This window comes from Mesocricetus auratus, unplaced genomic scaffold, assembly GCF_017639785.1.
Source record: "Mesocricetus auratus isolate SY011 unplaced genomic scaffold, BCM_Maur_2.0 Super-Scaffold_100004, whole genome shotgun sequence".
NCBI classification, from domain to species: domain Eukaryota; kingdom Metazoa; phylum Chordata; class Mammalia; order Rodentia; family Cricetidae; genus Mesocricetus; species Mesocricetus auratus.
This window is the reverse complement of record NW_024429189.1, coordinates 3,269,580-3,290,869: the sequence shown is the minus strand read 5'-3', so window position 1 is coordinate 3,290,869 and position 21,290 is coordinate 3,269,580. Positions and strand designations below refer to the sequence as shown.

The following is a 21,290-nucleotide window of genomic DNA, read 5'->3' as shown; positions in this document are numbered from 1 at the left end:
TACTTCAATGATTTGTTATTTTAAATTTTGTGTATATGTCTATATGAAGTACAGGCACATGAGTGCAGGTGCCCCAGAGGCTAAAGGGCTGCTGGAAAGAACTAGAAATTACTGGAAACATGTTGAGTGTGGTGATTAACATCAAGTATTAACTTGACTGACATGGTACCCAGATATTTGGTCAAGGTGGGCATGGTGGTACACATCTTCAATCCCGGCATTCAGGAGCTGGAGGCAAAAGGATCTCCTCAAGTTCAATGTCAGCCTGGGCTACAGAGCAAGCCTGTCTCAAAACAAAACAACCACCCAACAACAAACCCTAAAACATTTGGTCAAACATTCTGGATGTTTCTGTGAGGCTGTTTTCTGATGCAATGCTGTTTAAATCAATGGGTGTTGACATGACAGCTTAGCCTTCATGTGGGTAGGCTTCATGCCCAGTCTACTGCAGGCCTGAGACTGGGGGAGGGGGAGCAGGGAGCAGCCAGCATGCTGCCTTTGAGGGCAGCCATTCACTGAACCTCCACCCTATACCATTCCCCAAGACTATGGACCTGCACCTCAACTGTGAGTCAACAGCTTACAATAAGTCATAATGGCTCTGCTCTGCAGAATCTTGGCTAGAAAGTACCAAACAGCACTACAGTTCTGTTAGTGACAAGTATGGTCTTTTCTTAAACTCACCCAGTAAAACACAAATAGAAAACTATACAGGGGTGCAATACGCACCAAGACTCGGTAACTGAAGTCTGATGATGGGTAATCAACTACATGAAACATCAGCGTCTCTGAGGGCACTTTCTATTTTTCCTACTAAAAGCACTTTCATCTACATGGAAATTCAGGAGAAGAATCACAATACTTTGCCAAATGTGGCTAGACCTCAGAAGTCCTTCTAGTCTGGTCAACCTAAGGCAAGACTGCCATTGCCCTGGGCTGTGTGGGTAAGGCCTTCAGAGGGCATGAGGAACCTCACTCAGCACCTCAGATCCACAGAGTCAAGGCATTCCTGGGTAGATGGGACAGAACCTAGACCTCCTCCCCAAAGACCATGTTGGGCAGCAGCTGAGAAGTGGGAGTACTCCCAGCCGAGGTGTCCTGGCAGCTGCTGTGAGAGAAGTCTTCTGTGGTACAGGCAAGGCTGGCCAGCCTTTAGGGAAGAACCACTTCCTGCCTCTGGGCTGAGCTTTCTTCGAAGCAGCAGGAAGCAGGGTCAGCAGGGAACACGGGTCTGTCCCGCTGCTTCCCTGCAAGGCTGGGAAGTTCCCAGGGGTGCCCACTTGGGCCAAATGAAACAATGGGTCCTCAGTCTTGTCAGGAGGATGGGCTGGCTTGAGGCATTTGGCTTTGAACTTGCTGGGACTTGACTGTGTATGCCAGGCTGTTCCAGGGACAAGGCCACACAGAGAAACAAGGCAATGGTGCACCTCTGGCTCAGCACTCTTCAGGAAGTGGTGCTGCTGCCCTGGGTGCTTGGGAGGCCAGCTTGGCAGGGACATGGCAGTCTCTGGTTTCACAAAAGGAAGCTGTGAGACAACAGGGTGTTTCCAGGGAACTGAAAAGCTGGTCCATTTGGTGAAGTCAGGCTGAGCCCAGTCTGAGGTTGCCCAGTGTCCTCACCACACTGCCCTGGGTAGGGGCACAGGCCTGTCCCAACTGTCCCATCTTGGTATACCAGCATGTCCTGAATGAGTGAAGAAACAAACATGGTGTTAGAGAGCCTCAGGTAAGAGGAAACATTCCCAACTCTAAACCCCCATGTTGAGACACCCAGACACCAAGGAAAATTCATTAACAGGACTATCATGGGTGGGCCTGGTTTTTACCAACACTACCCCAGAGAGATGGTGCCCAAACCCAAGGACAGTCTGGCTGTCTGTGATGACAAAGCAGGCTCCTCAGGCCATCGGTCACTACATTCACAGGACCTCTGCCAGGGTGGGTGCCCCTAGCTTTATCATCCACCTCTGGCTTTTGCTGGTCTTGGCCTTGGGTGATCTACATGGCATTAGGGTCATCTTCAAACACCCAGGGCAAAAGGCGGTACTAAGCAGTGGTCACAACCACAGCCAGGGCCTGCTTGTTAGGACACCAGCTTTCCTCAGGTCAGCCTCTAGGGTCATCCTCACTACTGTGACCTTGCTCTGGCTTCTTTGTGAAGACAGTCACCAGTCTTACCTGGTTGCCCGGGACCAGCGCTTTGTCACACGTAATCCAGAATCTCCGTCTCCATCTCATTTTCACTCCCATCTGAGGGCTTAAAATCCTCCTCGTCCTCCTCCTCCTCTTCCTCCTCGCCCTCCTCTCCAGACTCAAACATCAGCTGCCCTTTCCCACGACCAGCCTTCCCTGTGTCGGAGAAGAGAGCTGCACGAGAAGGAAAGAAGGCCCTGTCTCCCAGTGCAGGCTTCCTAGGTGGCCCCGGAGCTCATTTACCAGCTCATGCAGTTGGGCTGGAGAGAGCTACTGTGCAAAGTATGAGGGTGGGGACCCAGGAAGGCAAAGCCTCACAAGGCATCTTTAAATCCAACTTCTGAGGAGAGCCATAAGCAGCCTGGGACCTCAGCACCTTGAGAGGACAGACACCATTATTCCCAGAAGGGGTTCACAGCCTTGACTGGACTCCCAAGAGGGTGAACCCATGTCCCATAGTCAAGAAGCCTTCCTCTATTCAGATGCCCACTATCTAGCTTGGAAGGAATCCTTTGCAAGAGTTTTTTATTGCTCTGCAGGTCCCTCTGTAGACCCCCTGCCTAGTGTCTACTAGCTCTGGCGTTGATTTGAGAAAGGAGCTAGGGAATGCAGTGCAGGGCCATGGGCCATAACATCCCATGAGAAGAGATAAGCAGACCCGCCATTCCTGTACAGAAGGCAGCACCCCTTCTCGCTTGTCTGCTCCCTCCTCAGTGTCACAGCTGAGTCCTAGCTCACAGGTCTCCTTCCCACCAAGGGGGATGGACAGCATGAGGGTCTCTCAAGTTTTTGTCAGGAACAGGCCTGAGGCCTCCCTGCACATGTGGCTCTCACCAGGCCTCTCAGAGCGGATGGTCTGCAGAATCATGAGTGACATGGTGTCCCTCAGGTGGTCTGTGGTCTTCGGGAGGCACCAGCCATCTCTCTCCGTGCACACACTCTCTGTCCCATCATTGCGGTGAACAATTTTCTGTAACCTGAAGGCAGAGGAGGCTGTGTGGGCAGGGCTCTATGGTGGGGGACTTATACAGAGTCCCAGAGTGTGGCTCTATGTATGATAGTTCATGGGCTAGAGTTCAAACACAGCTCTACGGGCAGAGCATTTGTGGCAACAGGATGCCAATGGGGAGTTTTTCCATGAGCTCTGTGTGACAAAGTGCTCAGAGGCAAGTCTCAGAGGCGGTAGGAGGCACGAATGGTCCTAGCTGAGTTCCTTAACATTTTGCTGTCTCTGGACAGACCCCCCATCTGACCCCTGTCCAAAAAACCCTAAAACATACCTATACAAGGCCAGGTGTATACCCATGCACACTTTATGTTAACAGTAAGTCTTTCCCTAGTTTCCACCCGCGGCCTTGTGCGTTTCCATGCTGCTGCCCACTCTTGGGAGTTTTCTAAACTTGGTTGTGAACAAACGGGCACAAGGTGTCTAGGATCAGGAACCACATCAATTAAGGGGACTCCTGGGAAGTCAAGAGTGACTGCTACTAGCAAGCAGGGCTGCTTTCTACAGGGCACAGTGCCGCCGTAGTTGCCTTACAGCCCACGTATGGCAGGACCAAGGGCAGCACCCAGCTGTCAGTGGCCACATCTCCCTTAGAGCTTGCTGCAGGAAGAGCTGCAGAGAACACTGGTCTTGTTCTAGTGAGTTCTTGCCCAGAGTTCTGCGGGCCATCAGCAGCACAGGACCCCTCATACATACTCCTCCACATTCAAGTCACACAGCTGGTAGAACATCTGTCGATAGGGTGGCAGAGCCCCTTCCCGGAAGATGTAGACTGAATCCTGCAGACAGGAGGGGAAAAGAAGGGGATGGTTGTGTAGTACCCAGGATCTAACAGTGCTGAGGACACCCATGCTGTGGCTTTCAGGGACGTCTAAGGAGTTGGCTTGTCCCCAGGCCCAGGGTGGCCAGCACATGTGGAGAAATGAGGCTCTCACTCCCCAGGAGGTTCTGGAGGGCGGAGGCAGACAGGCCCTCCTCAGACCCCTGGGAAGCCTGCCAGTTTACAGCATGGGGCCACCACCAGCCTGTGCTGGGCTCTGCCTTCCATGCTTTCCAAAAGGATCTGGTCTATTTCTCACCAGCTGTTTCTAATCAGTCACTCTATGTACCCCTGCATGCCTCCTTGACTTTTTTGGGGAGGAAGGCAGGGTTTAATGAGTATCATTTTCTCTTTTTTCCACTTGGAATATAGCCCTAAAATCAAGGATAAGGCCCCAAGACACTGGTGGCCAAGGCACAATGGCACTAGGACAGCTGTCTCCCTCACGTCGCCGGTCTCTGCTGAACTTGAATTTTCTGTCACAGCCACTCAAGCAGGGACTCCAGGGTAGAGAACACACTAGTTTGACCTCTCTAAGGACTGTACAGGATCAGGAGAAGTGTGGGAGCGTGCCAATCACTGTGGGGGTGATACTGATGAAAATGTGAGCCCTGGAGGTCCAGGTCCATTCCATTCCATGTGTCAGCCCACAGCTGAGCTCCAGATGTTCAGTTCTGGCCTGTGTGCACATCCATGCCGGAGTCCTGTCATCTCAGCAGCAGTTATAGGCCTCAGGGGAGCCAGGCTCACCAGGGGCAGCCACACATCTGCTGGTGTCAAATTTCCCTCTCCAGTACTTGTCACCACCTCTCTGCCCAGATAGCCCTAGTTCCCCATGGCCTTGGGTAGATGACACTCTAAGTTCTCGTTTTGTTTCTGCAGGGATCTGACGTGGGAGTAATACAAAGGTACTTGGTAGGCAGAGTTCAGTCAGTCATAGTTCCTTCCAGGGTCACACGTGCCCAGCCCTTCACAAACACTTTGTCCCACACTTGACCTTTCACTGGAGCCTGGGGTCACTCACCTTGAGCTTGTATTTATTGTAGGTCAATTTCCGTGGGCCGTCTGTTCCCGATGGGCCCAGGCCCTGCTTCAGGTCATTCATGGAGACAAGCTGGTTGGCTACATGGGAGCAAGGCAGTGCTTTGGTACAGAGGGAGTGTGGATAACCCTGCCTGACCTTTTGCTGTCTGTAAAATGGCCAGCAGGCCTCCCATCTTGTTGCCCACCTCCCTTGGCTCTGTCCTGATGCAGGCGATCCAGCTACTTACATGTCTTCTTGACAGTGATGGGGAGGCTATAGTTGTATGTGCTGCGCTTCGCTTTGACAGGCATGTCCCTGGAGCCATAACCTACATGCAAGGGCCATGTGTCAGAAAGGAAGTAGGTGCCACACCCATCCGGGCAACGGTCTGGGGTTCACCTTAAGGTGGTCAACTCCATCTGCCACCTACAGAAGGAATGGACACCAGCACATCCAGCAATTCCCACATGCTGACATCCTTATATGGTTTTCCTGGCATCCTGGGCTTAAAATTTTAAGTAGGACTTGTGTCACAGGTCCTTGTTTTTAAACTAGAAAGAGCTGGCACTTCCATTTCCAAGACCCTTTATATTGTTCCATAGATTCTCAGAAGTGGGAAGGGGTGGGGGAGGTGGGCAGAAGTGTTTCTAGTCTCTCCACAGGTATAATTCTTTGTTTTGTTTTGTTTGTTGAGACAGGCTCTCACTATATAGCCTTGATTGCCCTAGAATTCCCTATATAGACTATGTTGGCCTTGAACTCCCAGAGATCCATCTGTTTCTGCCTTGTGAAGTTTGGGATTAAAAGTGTGTGCTATCATGCCCTGCTGGGAATAGCTCTTAAAAGTGTGTGTATAATTTAAAAGTTATAATTTTACAAATACATGTATACACATTTAATATTTTTTAAAGATTTATTTATTACATATACAGTGATCTGCCAGAAGAGGGCACCAGATTGACTTGTAGATGGTTGTGAGCCACCATGTGGTTGCTGGGAATTGAACTCAGGACCTCTGGATGAGCAGTCAGTGCTCTTAACCTCTGAGCCACTTCTCCAGCCCTACACATTTAATTTTAAAATTGTGTGTGTGTGCGCGCACACACACACACACACACACACGCTCGAGCGCACATCAGTATGTGCATGTAAGTGCAGATGTCTATGGAGACCAGAAGTGTCGTATTCTCTGGAACTGAGTTACAGACAGTTGTGAGCTGTCTGACATGGTAATGGGAATTAGTGTGCATATGTGCTGTAACTGCTGAGCAGTCCCTACTCAGCCCCACAACAGAAGGGAGTAGAAATGGTGACTGGAGTGGGGCTGTGCAAACACGAGGACTCAAGTGAGGATCCCAGCATCCTTTGTCTTTTTTTTAAAGATTTATTTATTATGTATACAGTGTTCTGCCTGCATGTATGTCTGCCCACCAGTAGAGGGCACCAGATCTCATTATGGATGGCTATGAGCCATCATGTGGCTGCTGGAATTGAACTTGGAACCTCTAGAGGTTCAGCCAGTGCTCTTAATCTCTGAGCCATCTCTCCAGTCCTGGATCCCAGCATGTACACAGAAGCGGGGCATCCTGCAAGCATCCTATCAACCCACCTCTGTAATGCCTGTGTGTGTGTGTGTGTGTCTGTCTGTCTGTCTGTCAGAGACAGGAATGCTGAGGCTTGCTGGCTTCCAGACAGCTGAGAGAATGTGAGCCCCCACATTCATGAAGAGACTCTGCCTCAAAGAACTAGGTGGAAAGTGACACAGGACCCTGACCCTCTTTTCTGGCCTCCAAGTGTGTGCACTGGAATGTTCACCTGCACACATATGTGCTCATATTCAAACACACAGATACATATACATACTTTTTTTTTTCAAGACAGGGTTTCTCTGTAGCTTTGAGGCTGTCCTGGAACTCACTCTGTAAACCAGGCTGACCTCGAAAACTCAGAGATCCTCCTGCCTCTGCCTCCCAAGTGCTGGAATTAAAGGCGTGTGCCATGAACGCCTGGATTACATACTTTTTTTTAAAAGGAAACTGCTAGAAATGGAGGACACAAAGAGACAAAAACAGAAAATAAACTTGTTTTTACCGTATTTCATTCCACAACGGATTCGAAAGTCAAGGACTTGGTAAATTTTGGCATCTGGGTGTTTTCGAGGGTCATAGCCAAATCGAATCCACAAGCTTCTCCATGGACCTGTTATCTAAAGACCAGAAAATTACGGAATGTGAGGTAGGCTCAAAGGTCCTCTACTTCTTGGGTGGGAACAAAGCCCTCCAGTGAGGCAGCAGGACCCCCTGAGCTCTGAGAACATGGCTTTAGACCCTACCCTTTGACATGGTTCTCTGAGGATAAAGTGAGATCAGGAGTTTCTACCACTGCTCCTGGTACCCAAGGCACAATGTGACAACTGTCCTAGTACATGGATTCCTGTCCTTGAATAGCACTACAGTTAGACTTAGAAGTCATGTTCAATGAGAGAAGGTAGCTTTCCAGGCTGCATCCAACAGTGTCCTTGCCCATCAATAATCTCTGCAGTCATGCCTTATGGTGGCTCCCCTTGGCAGGTAGGACCCCCCTTTCCTTCTGAACTTTTGGGAACCTCTGTACCACCAGCCCCATCTCCTCCTCTCCTGGGAGGGAGGAATCAAGGGTGGACTTCTTCCACTAAGCCCTACTCAGAATGGGCAGTTGAGATGAGAGCTGTTGTCACTCAGGGGCCTGGGCTCTGGGCCACAGGTAGCTCTGCCATTCATTGGCTGCAGAACAAAAACATTGCATGTCAACTCTTTGAGCCCAGCTTTTCCTCAGAGATATAAAGGGTCTCTTACTGTCACCTCCAGGGGGAATAAAGGCAGTAAGAATATGTAGCCTCACCCAATGCCAGGCCCTTAGAAATTTCTCACTACAAGGTCACTATGCACAGAATGCTTACCTATGACTTAGGTAATGCTTCTTCATCTCAAGTCATCCGCATACAACCAGAAACATTATCAGAAGGTTGTGGTGGACCAGGGAGCTTTGAAATCTTTCTGTTTCTGTATGTGTGTATATGAGTCTGTGTGTGTGTGCCTGCACATGTGTGGGTATGTACTGGCACCAAATACCAGAGGGTGTTACTGGTTGTATTTATCACTCTTCACCTTATTTTTTAAGATAGAATTCCCCAGAATCTACACCTACTCAGCGCTGGGGTTACAGGCACATGGCACCATGCCCAGCTTTCATGTGGGTGCGGGGGATCCTCAAGTCTGTGCAGCAAGCACTTTACCCACCGAGCCCTCTCCCTGTTCACTAACTAGTTTTAACAGGTTGTCTCAGTGCCAGGTGGCAGGGCTGCTAGGAGGCGTGTCTACCTTCTATTGCCATGGCACTGATATCAAGGATCAAGGACCACACTGCAGGGAACCAAGGTGAGTGAGTGTGAGATTGGCCGTCACTTACCATGTAATAAGCCATGTAGGGAAGTAAGATCTTGAGCTTGTCAGGGTGGACACTGACATTGGACTTGACAGCATTTCGTGACCAGATGGGACGAATGTCAAAGAGCTAGGGAAAGTCACGGATAGAGTCTGAGATGAACACCAACACCTACTGGCCATCCCTGTGTCTGGGCCCCAGTGGTAGAAGGCTGGGACTCCACAAGCCTCTGGAACCTGAAACACCTGCCAGTCCTTCATAAAACCCTTCCTCCCTACCCCTAATCCCTTAAAGGCATGGAAGTGGGGTCCTGAAGTGATCACACAGTACCCGTCCTTACGTGGTTCATAGTGCAATGGATTAACAGGGCTGAGCAAGCATTCGCTAAAACCCCAGAGCCCTGATCTTTGCTAACCCGGAAGGCAAGTGCTGGAGATGGGACTCCAAGTAGGTGAAGGGGATGGATGGCCTGGTCCTGAGGAGGGCTGTGCAAGGCCACTGTGACCAGAGAATGGAGGGCCAGGGCAGAGAAGCCCAGTGAGCCAGGACAGAGATGAGCCACAGAGAAAGCCTCAGTGACAATGGAGATTCAGTAAGAGCTGAAGTCTCCAAGGGATCCTGTCCTTGAACAGGGTGTGGCTTCGGCATTAACATAGAAAGCCTCGGGCTGGAGAGATGGCTCAGAGGTAAGAGCACTGACTGCTCTTCCAGAGGTCCTGAGTTCAATTGCCAGCAACCACGTGGTGGCTCACAACCATCTGTAATGAGATCTGGTGCCCTCTTCTGACCTGAAGGCAGAACACTGTATACATAATAAATAAATATTTTTAAAAAAAAACATAGAAAGCCTCACTGAGAACCTGCTGTTTAGGCCTGTGGACCCAACAGAAACCCCACTTGCACACTGCACCTGAAGCCTGAACAGATCACAGTGCCCTGTCACATGTCTGCAACTCAACCCAGGATGAAGGCATCAGTCTGGCACATGATCATATTCCATGGGTTTGCTACAAATTAATAGGTGTGTAAAGGTTGCTAGACACAGCTTCACATTCAAGTCACACCCTAGCAATGACACCCCAAAGGGACTCTGACCAGCACAATGTCTCCCAGTCTTCTTTTTACTTCCTGAGACACTCTAGTTGCCAAGGGTAACCCTCGAATCACTCTGCTAGCCAGCTGGTCTATTACTTGCACTACTTCTGCTCCTGGGATTATAGGCCTGTGCCATCAAGCCCAACTTCTGATACAGCTTTCAGATGTAGTAGCTGAAGGTAAAAATGTCCCATGCTAACCAGCCAGTGCTAGAAAAAGCCCAGCCAGCCGCGGTGGCGCAGAGCACCTGGCCAGCAGGTTGGGTGTGGCGTGAGACTCACCTTCCTCAGCTCTTCCTCCACCTTCTGATCTATGGGGTTAGTGCAGGCCTTCTTCCATGTCTGTACTGCAGCCTCCAAAGGCTGCAGAGGGACCTCGGGGTCCTCAAAGTTGACAAAGATGGCATTATGGGGGCGCCGGGCTCTACTCAGTCCAATCAGGTTCTCGCCTGAGATGGAAGGATTGTGATAACCTTCTCTGTGGATAGAGAGCTTAGATTACTGTCCCAGGCACAGGCCTGGCCAGGCAGGCAGGGAGTCCAGCAGACAAGCATTACCAGTAGACCACACCCGTGTGCCTTCTCTGGATTAGTGGAGAGAGGACCCCAGCACTGCCTGCTGGAGAAGCATGTGCCAGCAGGCTGCCATCAAGGGAGAGAAGGGGCTCAGGGAAACTCTGGGGCCAGTGGCCTTGAAGGAAGGCAAGGTTCCGAAGTCTCAGAGACTGGGGTATAGAAAAAAGGCATCATTGCAAGGTAGGTGGCCTCCCAAATGCAACTGCATCGAGTCCCAATCACCAAAATCCAGTTAATGCAAAGCTGGGCACAATCCAAATGCACATTAGCTACATATGTGGACAGTGACATGAACTCTGTCTAATTACATAAATCACTCAACTCTCAAAATAACCCTCCAAGGAAGAAGTTTCTGAGGAAGTAACTGAGGCCACCAAGATTAGGAAATGTGTCCAAACAGCATCTGCTACAGAAGCTAGGCATAGCCCCAAGAGGCCTGCCTGCAGCCTTAGCCAACTGTCCTTCCACCTAGCAGAGCATGACTTGGCTCAGAAGCATCTGGACAACACAGGTGAATGAAAAGGATACAACCAGATGGTATTACCAAAGCCCAGAAGTTAAGCCAGGGTTACACCTGTCCTTACCCATAGTGTCTAAGAGCAGAACTTTACCCTGTGGGGTGGTATATCCTGACCTCTCTGCCCTGAAACAAGCATACCACTTTGTGTGTTTGTGTGTGTGTGTGTGCATGGGAAGGGATAAAAAAAGTGGGTGAGATGTGTTTCTCATACACAGGGGTAGGTAAATCTCTATACGTTCCTCAGTTTGCCATGAGCCTTTAAAAGTTTACACACACACACACACACACACACACACACACACACACACACAGTACATATATCAGCACAGAACATGCCTAGGTGGGTGGTTCCTGAAGCACACATTAGCCTCTGTTCCCTCCACAATACGCCACCCCCACAGCACTGCAAAGTGCATGTTATTGTATGTCCTGGATGCCACAAGCCCATTTGGACATCATCCCCTTTTAAAATACATTTATTTTTATTTATGCAGATGTTATTGTATGCTTATGCAGTATGTGTGAGGGTTTTGTGGAGGGCAGAAGTTGTGAGCCACTTAATAGGGATGCTGGGAACCAAACTCTAGTCCTCTGGGAGAGCAACAAGTGCTCCGAACCACTGAGCTACCTCTCCTGCCCCTTTACCCTTTTTAAGAAACAATCACCGGCTATGTAACCCAGGCTGGTCAGAATTCCTAGATTCAAGCAATGTTCCTCAGCCTCACCCAGTTTACACTTTATCCTACTTTTCTATGTGAGCACAAACCATCTGCAAGCTTAAAAAAGACATCGGCAAACAAAATATGAAACACAGGGTCAAGTCTGTGCTTTTTTTCAAATGTGCCTGTCAGGAACCATTCCAGGGAGGTACAACACTACCCTGCTTTAAGGTCCTTCTCCCTTAGACCCCAAAACCCTCAGGAAGGAAAGTAGGTAGCCGGCCTTCACTTTAGAGAGGAGCATAAGAGCAGGGCCAGGAAGGGGGTGGGGTGGGGGTGGCATGGCTGCCTCTGCTGCCCATCCACGCCTCCAGCTAGCTCTATTGACCTATGATTCTAAGTCTGTGGAGAACTGCTGGTAGGAGCAGAAGGGGCGCAACACCCTGCCAGCCTCCCCTCTGCAATCGCAGGCTGTAGGGCACTCAACCCCTGAGGGACAGGAAGGCCAGCTATGCACAAAAATCAACAGTGCCTGGGAAGAAAGGCAAGTTCTCTCCATGTGCAGGGAACCTGCTCAATCACACAAAGTAAAAGGGTCACACACTTAAGGCCCCAAAGTCAGCTGGCCCCCGCCCAGACCTACCCCAGAGGCTGCACCTGCTGCCTGCCAGCCTGTGTGTGCAGAGGTGTTCTACTTCTGTGCGCTGCTCTCCCTACTGCAGCTGCAATCTGCTTTGTGAGGGGACGGAAACACCAGAAAGATGCAACTTTGATAATGAGGCAGTCACCCATGATGGCAAGCACCTTTAATCCCAGAACTTGGGAGGCAGATCTCTGTAAATCTGAGGCTAGCCTGGTCTACAGAGCAAGTTCCAGGAGGTTACAGAGAGAAACTGTCTTGAAGAAACAAATCAACAATTCACCCCAAAATAAAGCTCAGTGGATACAGGCGCTTGCTGTCAAGCCTGATGACCTGAGTTCAAACCCTAGGACACACACAGTGGAAGGCAAGAATTCACTCCTACAAGTTGTTCTCTGACTTCAAGACATGCACCAAGGCACAGGCATGCCTACAAGCTCTCAAACACACTTTTGAGTACACACTAGCATGCACACACACTCACACACACCATACTCACTAGATAAATGTAATAGAAAAAAAAAAAGAAAACAGTAAGCATACCCAATATAGACCTAACACTGTCATGCAGGCACACTGTACATGCAATGTACTGTCCTTCCACTGGCAAGAGATTTTGGCAGAGAGGCAATGGCACTTATTCTTTTTGGTTGTATCTTTTCATAATACTTGTTTTTTTTAGCAAGCACAACTTACTCTGATAATCAGAAAAACAACAGAGGAGGGGACAGGAAAGCAACAGACTGACAGACTGACTGAACAGCTCTGGAAGCACCTAAGCATCTTTCCTTTTTTTGTTTTGTTCTGTTTTTTTTGTTTTGTTTTGTTTTTTCTTCAGTGTAGTCCTGGCTGTCCTGGCTGCAGACCAGGCTGGCCTTGAACTCAGAGATTCTCCTGTCTCTGCTTCCTGAGTGCTGGGATAAAAGGTGTGTGCCACCACCACCACTGGGCTCTTTTTTGTTTTTAGGTCAGCTCAGGGTGGCCTTCAACTTGTGACCCTCAGCTTTTTGAGAACTGGGATTACTAGTGTATGAACCTATAATCCCAGCAGCTTTATTATTTATTCATTCATTTCATTCATTCATTCATTCATTTGAGACAAACTCATTTTTTTCCAGGCTGGCCCCAAGCTTTTGGGCTTAAGTGAGTGTCCTCCCTTAGCTTCCTGGGTAATTGGAGTATGGGTACACGCTATTGTACCTCCAAGTCACAGAAGCTGTTTTTTTATGTGAGACAAGATTTCTCTGTGTAACAGCCCTGGCTGTCCTGGAACTGTCTTTGTAGACCAGGCTGGCCTCAAATTCACAGAGATCCTCCTGCCTCTGCCTTTCCAGTGCTGGGATTAAAGGTGTGCACCACCAGCACCCAGCTACAGTAGTTTTAAAAGCAGAGAACAATACATTTTTTTGTGATGAGACCTAAGCCTGCTGTCACAGCCTAGAGATCTTAACCCTAACCACCACCCCAGCCCTGGAAGAGGTAGTTCCCCACGCTTCTGCTGCACAGCCTCAGCTTTGGTCTAGAATGTTTTCTCAGAACCCTTTCTTGTCTTGCTCTGCTGTGCTCCCCCTCAGCCCACCTACACAGTATCTTTAATGCACCCATCCATTTGCTCACATTCTGTCCTGCTTCACAACCTTCAGCCCAAAGCAGAGCCTCTCTGCTATGTGGTCTGCTGACACTGAGCTCCAAGCTTGCGTCACCACAGGACTCTTTCAGAACTTGGCAAGTGTTTCTGTCCTACCTCCTCCCAAAATGGCCTCCCTGGGCACACATTCTGGAAGGTTCCAGGCTTCTCTCCCTCACACTACCATTTGTTTTTGTGCTACAGTATCTGTTCCAGCACCTGTACTTTTCACAGGCACAGAAGCCACCATGTGCCACGTCAGCACTCCAAGCTCAATGTTCTGAAGGCCGCACACAGCCAGCCAGCCAGCGTCTCCTTCAGGAACACCAGAGTCCAAGCACAGGCTGGCTTTCAAGCCGTTCCATCCTCTGGCTTATCTGGCGTGTTGACCTTGCTTCCCAAGGATTCTTTCACTGGGTTCCAGCTATTGGCAGCACTTTGCTCAGGTCAGGCCCAAAGTTATAGCAGAGAACAAAGGCAATCAAACCACTGCTTCTGGGAAGCAACAACAAAATGAGAAATGCTGTCTTTGTGTATCTAATTTTAAAAAGGTACTAGGCATGGTGACTCAAGCCTATGATCCCAGCACTTGAGAAGCTGAGGCCAGAGACGTTGCCAGCCTTGACGATACAATAAGTTCTGGGTCAGCCTGGACTACAGAGACAGACCTTTTCTCTACACATCACAGCATAAAAGTAAGAATAGTGTGAGATTAAGGTCTGAGCAAGGCCCAGGGGTGGGGCAAGGCCAGGCTCAGAGCTTCCCATGTGGCCTGGAGACCCCAAGTCTCATGTACCTCCCTTGTAAAGTCAGGATGACAGGGGACTGGCAAACTGCTGGGAGGCTGAGACCAAATGCAGGCTCAGCATTTCCCCACAGCTGGTGACTGTTATTAATCTCATATTGGGAATGTTCAAGTTAATTCTTCCACATTAGTCAGTCCTGGCTCTTGTACAAAGGGACCCTTCTGTGTCAATTTGCAGCTGCCTCCAGAGAAAACCCACAATTGAAATGCCTAGGACTTGTCTTTCCAACAGGCGTAGGGTCCCCATTCTGCCCAGATTGTGAAAAATTAAAGTACTCATCCCACTTGAGTTGCATGTGGTCTTATTTTAGACTTTTACAACCCTCAGTGCAAGAGACGCCTGCCACTGATTCTGAGACACACAGCACCCGCCCTCAGAACACAACCTCACACTCAGTGAGCAAGATTCGGAGAGGGCCATAGTCAGCTTGAAGGGAGGCACCAGCAGACAGGAAAGGGCTGGATCGACTTGGCAGCGACCTCCAGCCATGTGGGCAGACAGAGAGGTGGCAAGTGGGACAAACAGGCTGAGTATCTGCAGGGAGATGGCAGAAGGCTGAGGTACAGAGCTAGCTATGAACTCTTCTGTGACAGAACCGTGAGGCCATGAGGTGAACAGAGGCGACAGAAAAGGGATGGGTCAGAGTGGGATGTTCACACACGGCCTTTCACAGGTAATGTCATTACTGATGACTGCAAGGTCCAAAGAGACCATTTCTTATCAGGTGCTCTCAAGTCCTAGAGTTCACTGTCTGTTGGGAACAATGCCACTCTGTGACCACCAGGCCCTCGACCTTGTGCTGCACTGGGGTGGGGTGAGGGGTGGGGCGAGGGGTGGGGTGAGGGGTGGGAGGCTGCCTACCGGTGCTGTGTCTCAGGGCGATAGAAATAGTCCACAGGAGTGTCGAGCCGGGAGAAGATGGGTGGGGGGATGTAGAGCGGCAGCTCCTGGTGGAAGAACTCCTCCTTCTCGGGCTTGCGCATGAGCACTCTGTCATACATGGACACATGCTTGCCACCCGCTTCTGTGTGCACTGCCAAGTACTGAAAGTCAGACATGCCTGGACAGACAAGAGAACAGATGGAAGACTCACTTAGGCTGTGGCAACCCTGTGCTGACACCTAAATCCTCTCAGGAAGGTGCTGAATGAGCTGTGCAGCCCCCTTCTGATGGGTGTGCAAATTAGTGCAGGAAGAATGGCTGGGGGGGGGGGACAGGGGAGCCATGGAACAGCTGGTAAAGTCCAGGGAGCTAATTCATAAAACATGGTGTGCCCTGCTTATAATACAGTATTTCCACCAAGCTCCAGGGGCTGCTGTCTAGGGCCACGCTGAGCAACAGGGTGCTGGCTCAATTTCAATTAAAGAGAAACACAACTGTGATATACTAGGAGCCACCCCCACCAAAGAACAATCCTCATGGTGAATAAGCATCTACCAAGGGGTCCTAGGTCTAGGTCCTATTCTCCTTTCCTTTTATGTTTAAGACACGATCTTACTGGAACCCAGGCTGGCCTCAAACTCCTCTCCCTCTCCTTTCTTCTCTTTGGATTTCTCCTTTCTCTTCTCATTTAGTCTCTTCAGATTCCTCTTCCTTAGGGCAGCAACTGCAAGCAGTTGTGTCTAAGGTGTGCCAATCATTTGCCAAGCACCTCCCACATGGCTCTTTAAAAGACACCATCACTGTGGCCGGGCAGTGGTGGTGCACGCCTTTAATCCCAGCACTCCGGAGGCAGAGGCAGGCGGATCTCTGTGAGTTCGAGGCCAGGCTGGACCGACAGCCTCCAAAACAATACAGAGAAACCCTGTCTCGTAAAAACAAAAAACAAAACAAAACAAAACAAAAAAGACACCATCACTGTGTCCGGGGCTTAATGAACTCCTGGCTCTGTAGCCCCTAGAGCACAGATGAGGAGACTGAGGCAAAAGGAAGCTAGGGCACCTGCCTAAAGAAATTGGTGAGTGGGGGAGGGTGGAAAGTGGGTGATGAATTAAGACCAAATACAATGACAATGTGTAGGCAAACATTATAGCGAAACCCACTACTTTATATGCTAACTTCATGTTAGGGTTCATCAGGCATAATTCCAAACTGAACCCTCCTTGGCTCTCCCTTTCCAGCTCCCAGCTTCCTGACTCTCCCTGGAGTTCCCTAAAGGAGCAATACCGAATGAGGACCCTACACTAGGCATGCAGTTAAAAGATGCATGAGGTGCTATGGGACCTAAGTCAGCAAGACTCAACAGGGAGCCAGGCAGTGACACAGTCCTATAATATTAACAATCCGGGGCGTTGGCATAGAGGTTTAAGGCCAGCTTGGGAGAAGGTTCTAAAACACTGGGGTCTCAGACTGGAGATCTGATTTGGCCCCACACAACGGTTTATCTTACAACTGGAAAGTTTCTCAGAGAGCTCTAGATTCCTAGCTTCTCTTAAGGGTATAAAAGGCTGAAGAGATAGTTCAGGGGATAAAAGCACTTCCTGATTCTCCAAGGACCCACATCAGATGACTCACAATTGCCTGTAATTCCAGGGGATTGGACACTATCTTCAGACATCTACAGGCACTAATACACATGTGGCATACATACACACAAAAACAGAAAATAAACTCAGGCCAGGTGGTGGTGCACACCTTTAATCCCAGCACTCAGGAGGCAGAGGCAGGTGGATCTCTGTGAGTTCGAGGTCAGCCTGGTCTACAAAGCTACACAGAGAAACCCTGTCTTAAAAAAACAAAAAAACAAAACAAAACCAAAAAGCCCCCAAACCAAACCAAAAAACCTCTTAAAAAAAGAGAAAGCCAGGTGTGGTGGTACATGTCTTTAATCCCAGCACTCAAGAGGCAGAAGCAGGTAGATATCTTTGAGTTCCAGGCCAGCCTGGCCTACATAGAGAGCTCCAGGACAGCCAGGTCTATGCAGAGAGACCCTGTGTGCTGGCTAGTTTTATGTCAACTTAATACAAGCTACAGTCATCTGAGAGAAGGGAGACTCAATTGAAAAAATGCCTCCACAAGATCAGACTGTAAGCCAGGCAGTGGTGGTGCACAACTTTAATCCCAGTACTTGGGAGGTAGAGGCAGGAGGATCTCTGTGAGTTAAGGCCAGCCTGGTTTACAGAGTGAGATCCAGGACAGGTTCCAAATCTACACAGAGATACCTGTCTTGAAAAACCAAAAATAAGGCTGTAAGCAGATAAGCTTATAAGGTACTTCCTTAGTGATTGATGCAGGAGGGCTCAGCCCATTGTGGGCTGGTGGTCCTAGATTGTATAAGAAAGGCTGAGCAAGCCATGAGGAGTAAGTCAGTAAGCAGCACCCCTTCACGGCCTCTGCATCAGCTCCTGCCTCCAGGTTCCTGCCCTCACTACTTTGATGATGAACTGTTAGGAGGAACTGTGAGTGAATTAAACACTTTCCTCTCCAAGTTGCTTTTGGTCATGGTGCTTCATCATAGCAATAGAAACTCAGTCTGAGAGAAAAAGAAAAAAGTAGGAATAGAAGGTAGGAAAGCAGTGTACCCACAATCCGTGAGGGACTGTTAACTGGAGAGGGGAAAGGCTGCCTCCACCATGGGCTACGGCTCTGCCTCAGGCATGGGCATACCCTACCCCACTTTCCATGTGGCTCCACATTAGGCCCTGAAATCACCCGATACCAGTACGGATGTCAATTACCCTGGAATTTGTAAATTGTGGAGATGATGCCAAGGATTTCCAAGTCGAACGTGACCTGGGGCTGGGTCTCAGCCCCCAGAGCACCTCTCCGCCGTCTTGTCCTCTTCCTGATCCGGAGCAGCATGCTGCTGGTACTGAAACGGTTAGCACACACAGGGTGGCAGTATGGGTCCTTGGGCCGGAAGTAGAGCTCGAGCCTCTTGGTAGGGTCAGTGTAGATCTGCAGCAACGCCAAGGGAGACAGGGGGAGCGGTAAGCAGCTAAGCATCCAGCAGAACACTGCTCCTGTTTCCACAAAGCCCAGCTGACGGCGACCCAGGAAAGGCCAGGAGGCACAGGTTCTACTTCTAGCTCTTTGTTCCCATAGAACTCATTTTTTCAGGTCAAGTGTCTCAGTGTTTAGACAGCAGAGAAAACGAAGTCAAACAGCCTCCTTCCAGTAGGCTATAAGTGAGAGATAACTGCTAATAGAGTGAAAGCTATCACCTATCGAGTGTAAGGCACACAAGGACTCTCCTAGCACTATCACAGGCAGATTACCACCCTGTCTACTTCTGAATTGACAAAAGTAACTCTCAGAACTGAATCACAGGCAGATTACCACCCTGTCTACCTCTGATTGACAAAAGTAACTCTCAGAACTGACTAGGCTATGCCAAAAACGACTCGCTTGCTCCAGGATTCAATCAGCAGTCAGTTTCACAAGTGAGTGTTTCTCAATCCACAGGAGACTACATCAACAGTAGCAACCATTCTGACATTGCTCACTACTCATAGCCTTCAAAGCCCCAGTTCTTTCTTCTTATAAAAATCAAACCAAACCAAACAAACAAAACCAAAAACAACTCTCCCCTCCCTAAGAATAGTGTCCACCTCATGATACTGTTACAAAGATTCAGTTAAAATAGTGGTGCCTAACTCATGGTAAGCACTCAGCACATGCCACCTACATGTGAACAAAGGCTTGCCCCACATCTGGTAAAAGGCATGCAGTGAGTGTCAGCTGTGCATGTTTGAGCCAACAAACCCCACAAGTTCAACTCATGACTCCCAATACTCGGTACAGGGGGCCCTCAGGAACTGCTCAAGAGCAACCTAGGGAAAAGATGAAAGTGAAAAGCCTGGGGGCTGGAGAGATGACTCAGAGGCTAAGAGCACTTGCTGCTGTTTCGAGGACTGGAGTTTGATTCCCAGCACCCAAACATTTTCCAGTGCACAATCACCTGACTCAAAGCTCTAAGGGCTCCAACACTTCCGACTTTCAGAGTCACCTGTATACACAACTTAAAAAAAGAAAAAAAAGCAGCCTCATTCCTCAGGCACCCCCTTCTCACAGAGCACGCAGCACGGACCTGATGGAGAAGGGATGAGCCGAGACATGGCCTAGCACAGTGGAGTACTCCAGAAACCCAGGCAGAATGTGTGAATGATGGAGGATCATCCTATCAGGCACCCCTGGGGCCAGGGAGAATTAGGATTCTGTCAAGGTCATAATGTGAATAATGGAAACTCTACCAGCTCTCTTCCCCTCATAAAAGAAATGGAACAGCAGCTCAGACACTAGTCAGGCAGGAATTCAAATCCCTGTTGGGTCTGTAGCGATTGTCTGGTCTAACCTTTTTTACCTGTCCCCTCATCTGGAAAATGGGACTAAAAAGAGTATCTAGTTCATGAGGCTGTCATTAGGACTCAATCACATCATAAATTCTTATAAAATGGGGGACTTGTACGGATATTAGTACAGAGGTGAGCGAGAGGTCTCTGCTCTGATTTTACAGTCCCAGGGTCAAGTAACGAAACGTAGTAAGTGTATCAAGCTGGGCGTTGGTGGCGAATGCTTTTAATCCCAGCACTCGGGAGGCAGGGGCAGGCGGATCTCTGTAAGTTCAAGGCCAGCCTGGTCTACAGAGCGAGTTCCAGGACAGCTTCCAAAATAATACAGAGAACCCTTTCGAAAAAACAAAAAACAAAAAAAAGAGTATCAAAATGAAATCTCAGATTGGAATTAACAATGTGAGGAGCCAGATATTAACTGACAAGAGTCTAAGGTGCTCAGGGAAAACATTCCTAAAGAAATATCGAAGATCGGGCACACAGACCATCACTCTAGTCCCCCAACTTGCTGTCTGGCTTTAAAGTGTTCACCTGTAAAACGCAGGCGTTGTCAGTTCCTACTCTAGGTGTTCCAAGGCCTGCGGCATGTAGATAAAGCACTTGGCACTTACCTAACACAGCATACAATGTCAGCGAATAGCAACACTTTTAACTTCAACTACAGGTGGGGCAAACGTTCTAAATCCCTTTCCAATCCTGTGCGTCAGTTTTCTACCCAGAGAAATAAGGTCAGAGAAGCTCACTACACCCAGCGCGGCCGCGGCTGAATTGTGCTCCTGGGACACAGGCTAAGCATGCTACTCACATTTGGGGACAGAAAGAAAACAAAGCTTGGCTCAAAGAAGGCCCTAGAGCCTGCCTAAACTTTCCGTTACCAAGGAAACCGCTCTCCCGCCGGGTAGTCCCGCCCATTCGGTATTCGTGGTTCTTTTCCCGCGGTCCCGGAGTTTTCCCACCTCCTTACCCGAGAGACGCCTTCCTCGCCGCCCAGAGTCTGTAGCATCTTGGCCTCGTTTCTCACCACGCCTGGGTACTCCACGCACACCAGTCGCCGTTCCCGCCGCAGGTCCACAGGGATGGCGGCCTTTGGCTCCGCGTCCGGCTCTACCGCCGCCATGCCTGCCAGTCCGGTTCCGGCCCGACGTGGTCCGCTCCCCAAATGGCTCCCCGAGGCCTCACCTCAATGGTTCCGCTAAGGAATGGTTCCGATCCTCCTTACCGTTCTCGTCTCCCTAAATCACTGAAATTCGAAGGCCTTCCGGAACCAGCGCGCCAAGGCGTCTACTAATTTTGCGATACCACAGAGGTCTGGAGGGTTTTTGTTTTGTTTTGTTTTGGCGAAACGAAGGCGTATCCCACCAGTTAGCCCAACCAGGCAAGCCAGGACTCGGACGGGTCCTTCCGGATATCCCATCCAATGAGAGCTGGAAGGCGGGCCCTGGGTGCCTTGTCTCCCATCAATTAGCTGCTTTTAGTCTTTCAAACAAAAAACAAAAACAAAACAAAACACAGCCAGCTGAGTTCTTTTAGCCTCACTCCTGCGTGAAAGAGTTTAGGGCTGACCACTTGAGATTGGATCTCATAGGGATCAACAACGGAGAATGTTAATTCT

At 49.5% G+C, this 21,290-nt stretch overlaps 1 protein-coding gene across 2 annotated transcripts; it reads right to left on the bottom strand.

The window, feature by feature from the left end:
* Nucleotides 1-649: 649 nt before the first annotated feature.
* Nucleotides 650-21,073, bottom strand: Gtf3c5 (general transcription factor IIIC subunit 5). 2 transcript variants are annotated; one of them, XM_005085421.4, is made up of 12 exons: nucleotides 20,643-21,073; nucleotides 18,065-18,284; nucleotides 15,249-15,447; nucleotides 9,843-10,038; nucleotides 8,491-8,595; nucleotides 7,135-7,249; nucleotides 5,291-5,371; nucleotides 5,044-5,141; nucleotides 3,896-3,978; nucleotides 3,028-3,170; nucleotides 2,179-2,349; nucleotides 650-1,684 (listed from the first exon to the last, which is right to left on the bottom strand). In XM_005085421.4, exons 1-11 carry the CDS (start codon nucleotides 20,793-20,795, stop codon nucleotides 2,204-2,206), a joined length of 1,539 nt encoding a protein of 512 aa, XP_005085478.1. In that variant the 5' UTR covers nucleotides 20,796-21,073; the 3' UTR covers nucleotides 650-1,684; nucleotides 2,179-2,203. The 2 variants fall into 2 exon arrangements, with proteins under 2 accessions (XP_005085478.1, XP_005085477.1); XM_005085420.4 differs by having other exon boundaries at nucleotides 2,179-2,367; nucleotides 20,643-21,072.
* Between the last annotated feature and the right edge of the window lie 217 nt (nucleotides 21,074-21,290).

Coding starts and splice junctions, on each gene's coding strand:
- Gtf3c5 (XM_005085420.4), bottom strand. CDS start 20,795: ATGGCGGCGGTAGAGCCGGACGCGGAGCCAAAGGCCGCCATCCCTGTG. Junction 10,039..15,248: donor CGCCCTGAGACACAGCACCG/GTAGGCAGCCTC, acceptor CTCTATCCACAG/AGAAGGTTATCACAATCCTT. Junction 5,372..7,134: donor CCGTTGTGGAATGAAATACG/GTAAAAACAAGT, acceptor CCTTGCATGTAG/GTTATGGCTCCAGGGACATG.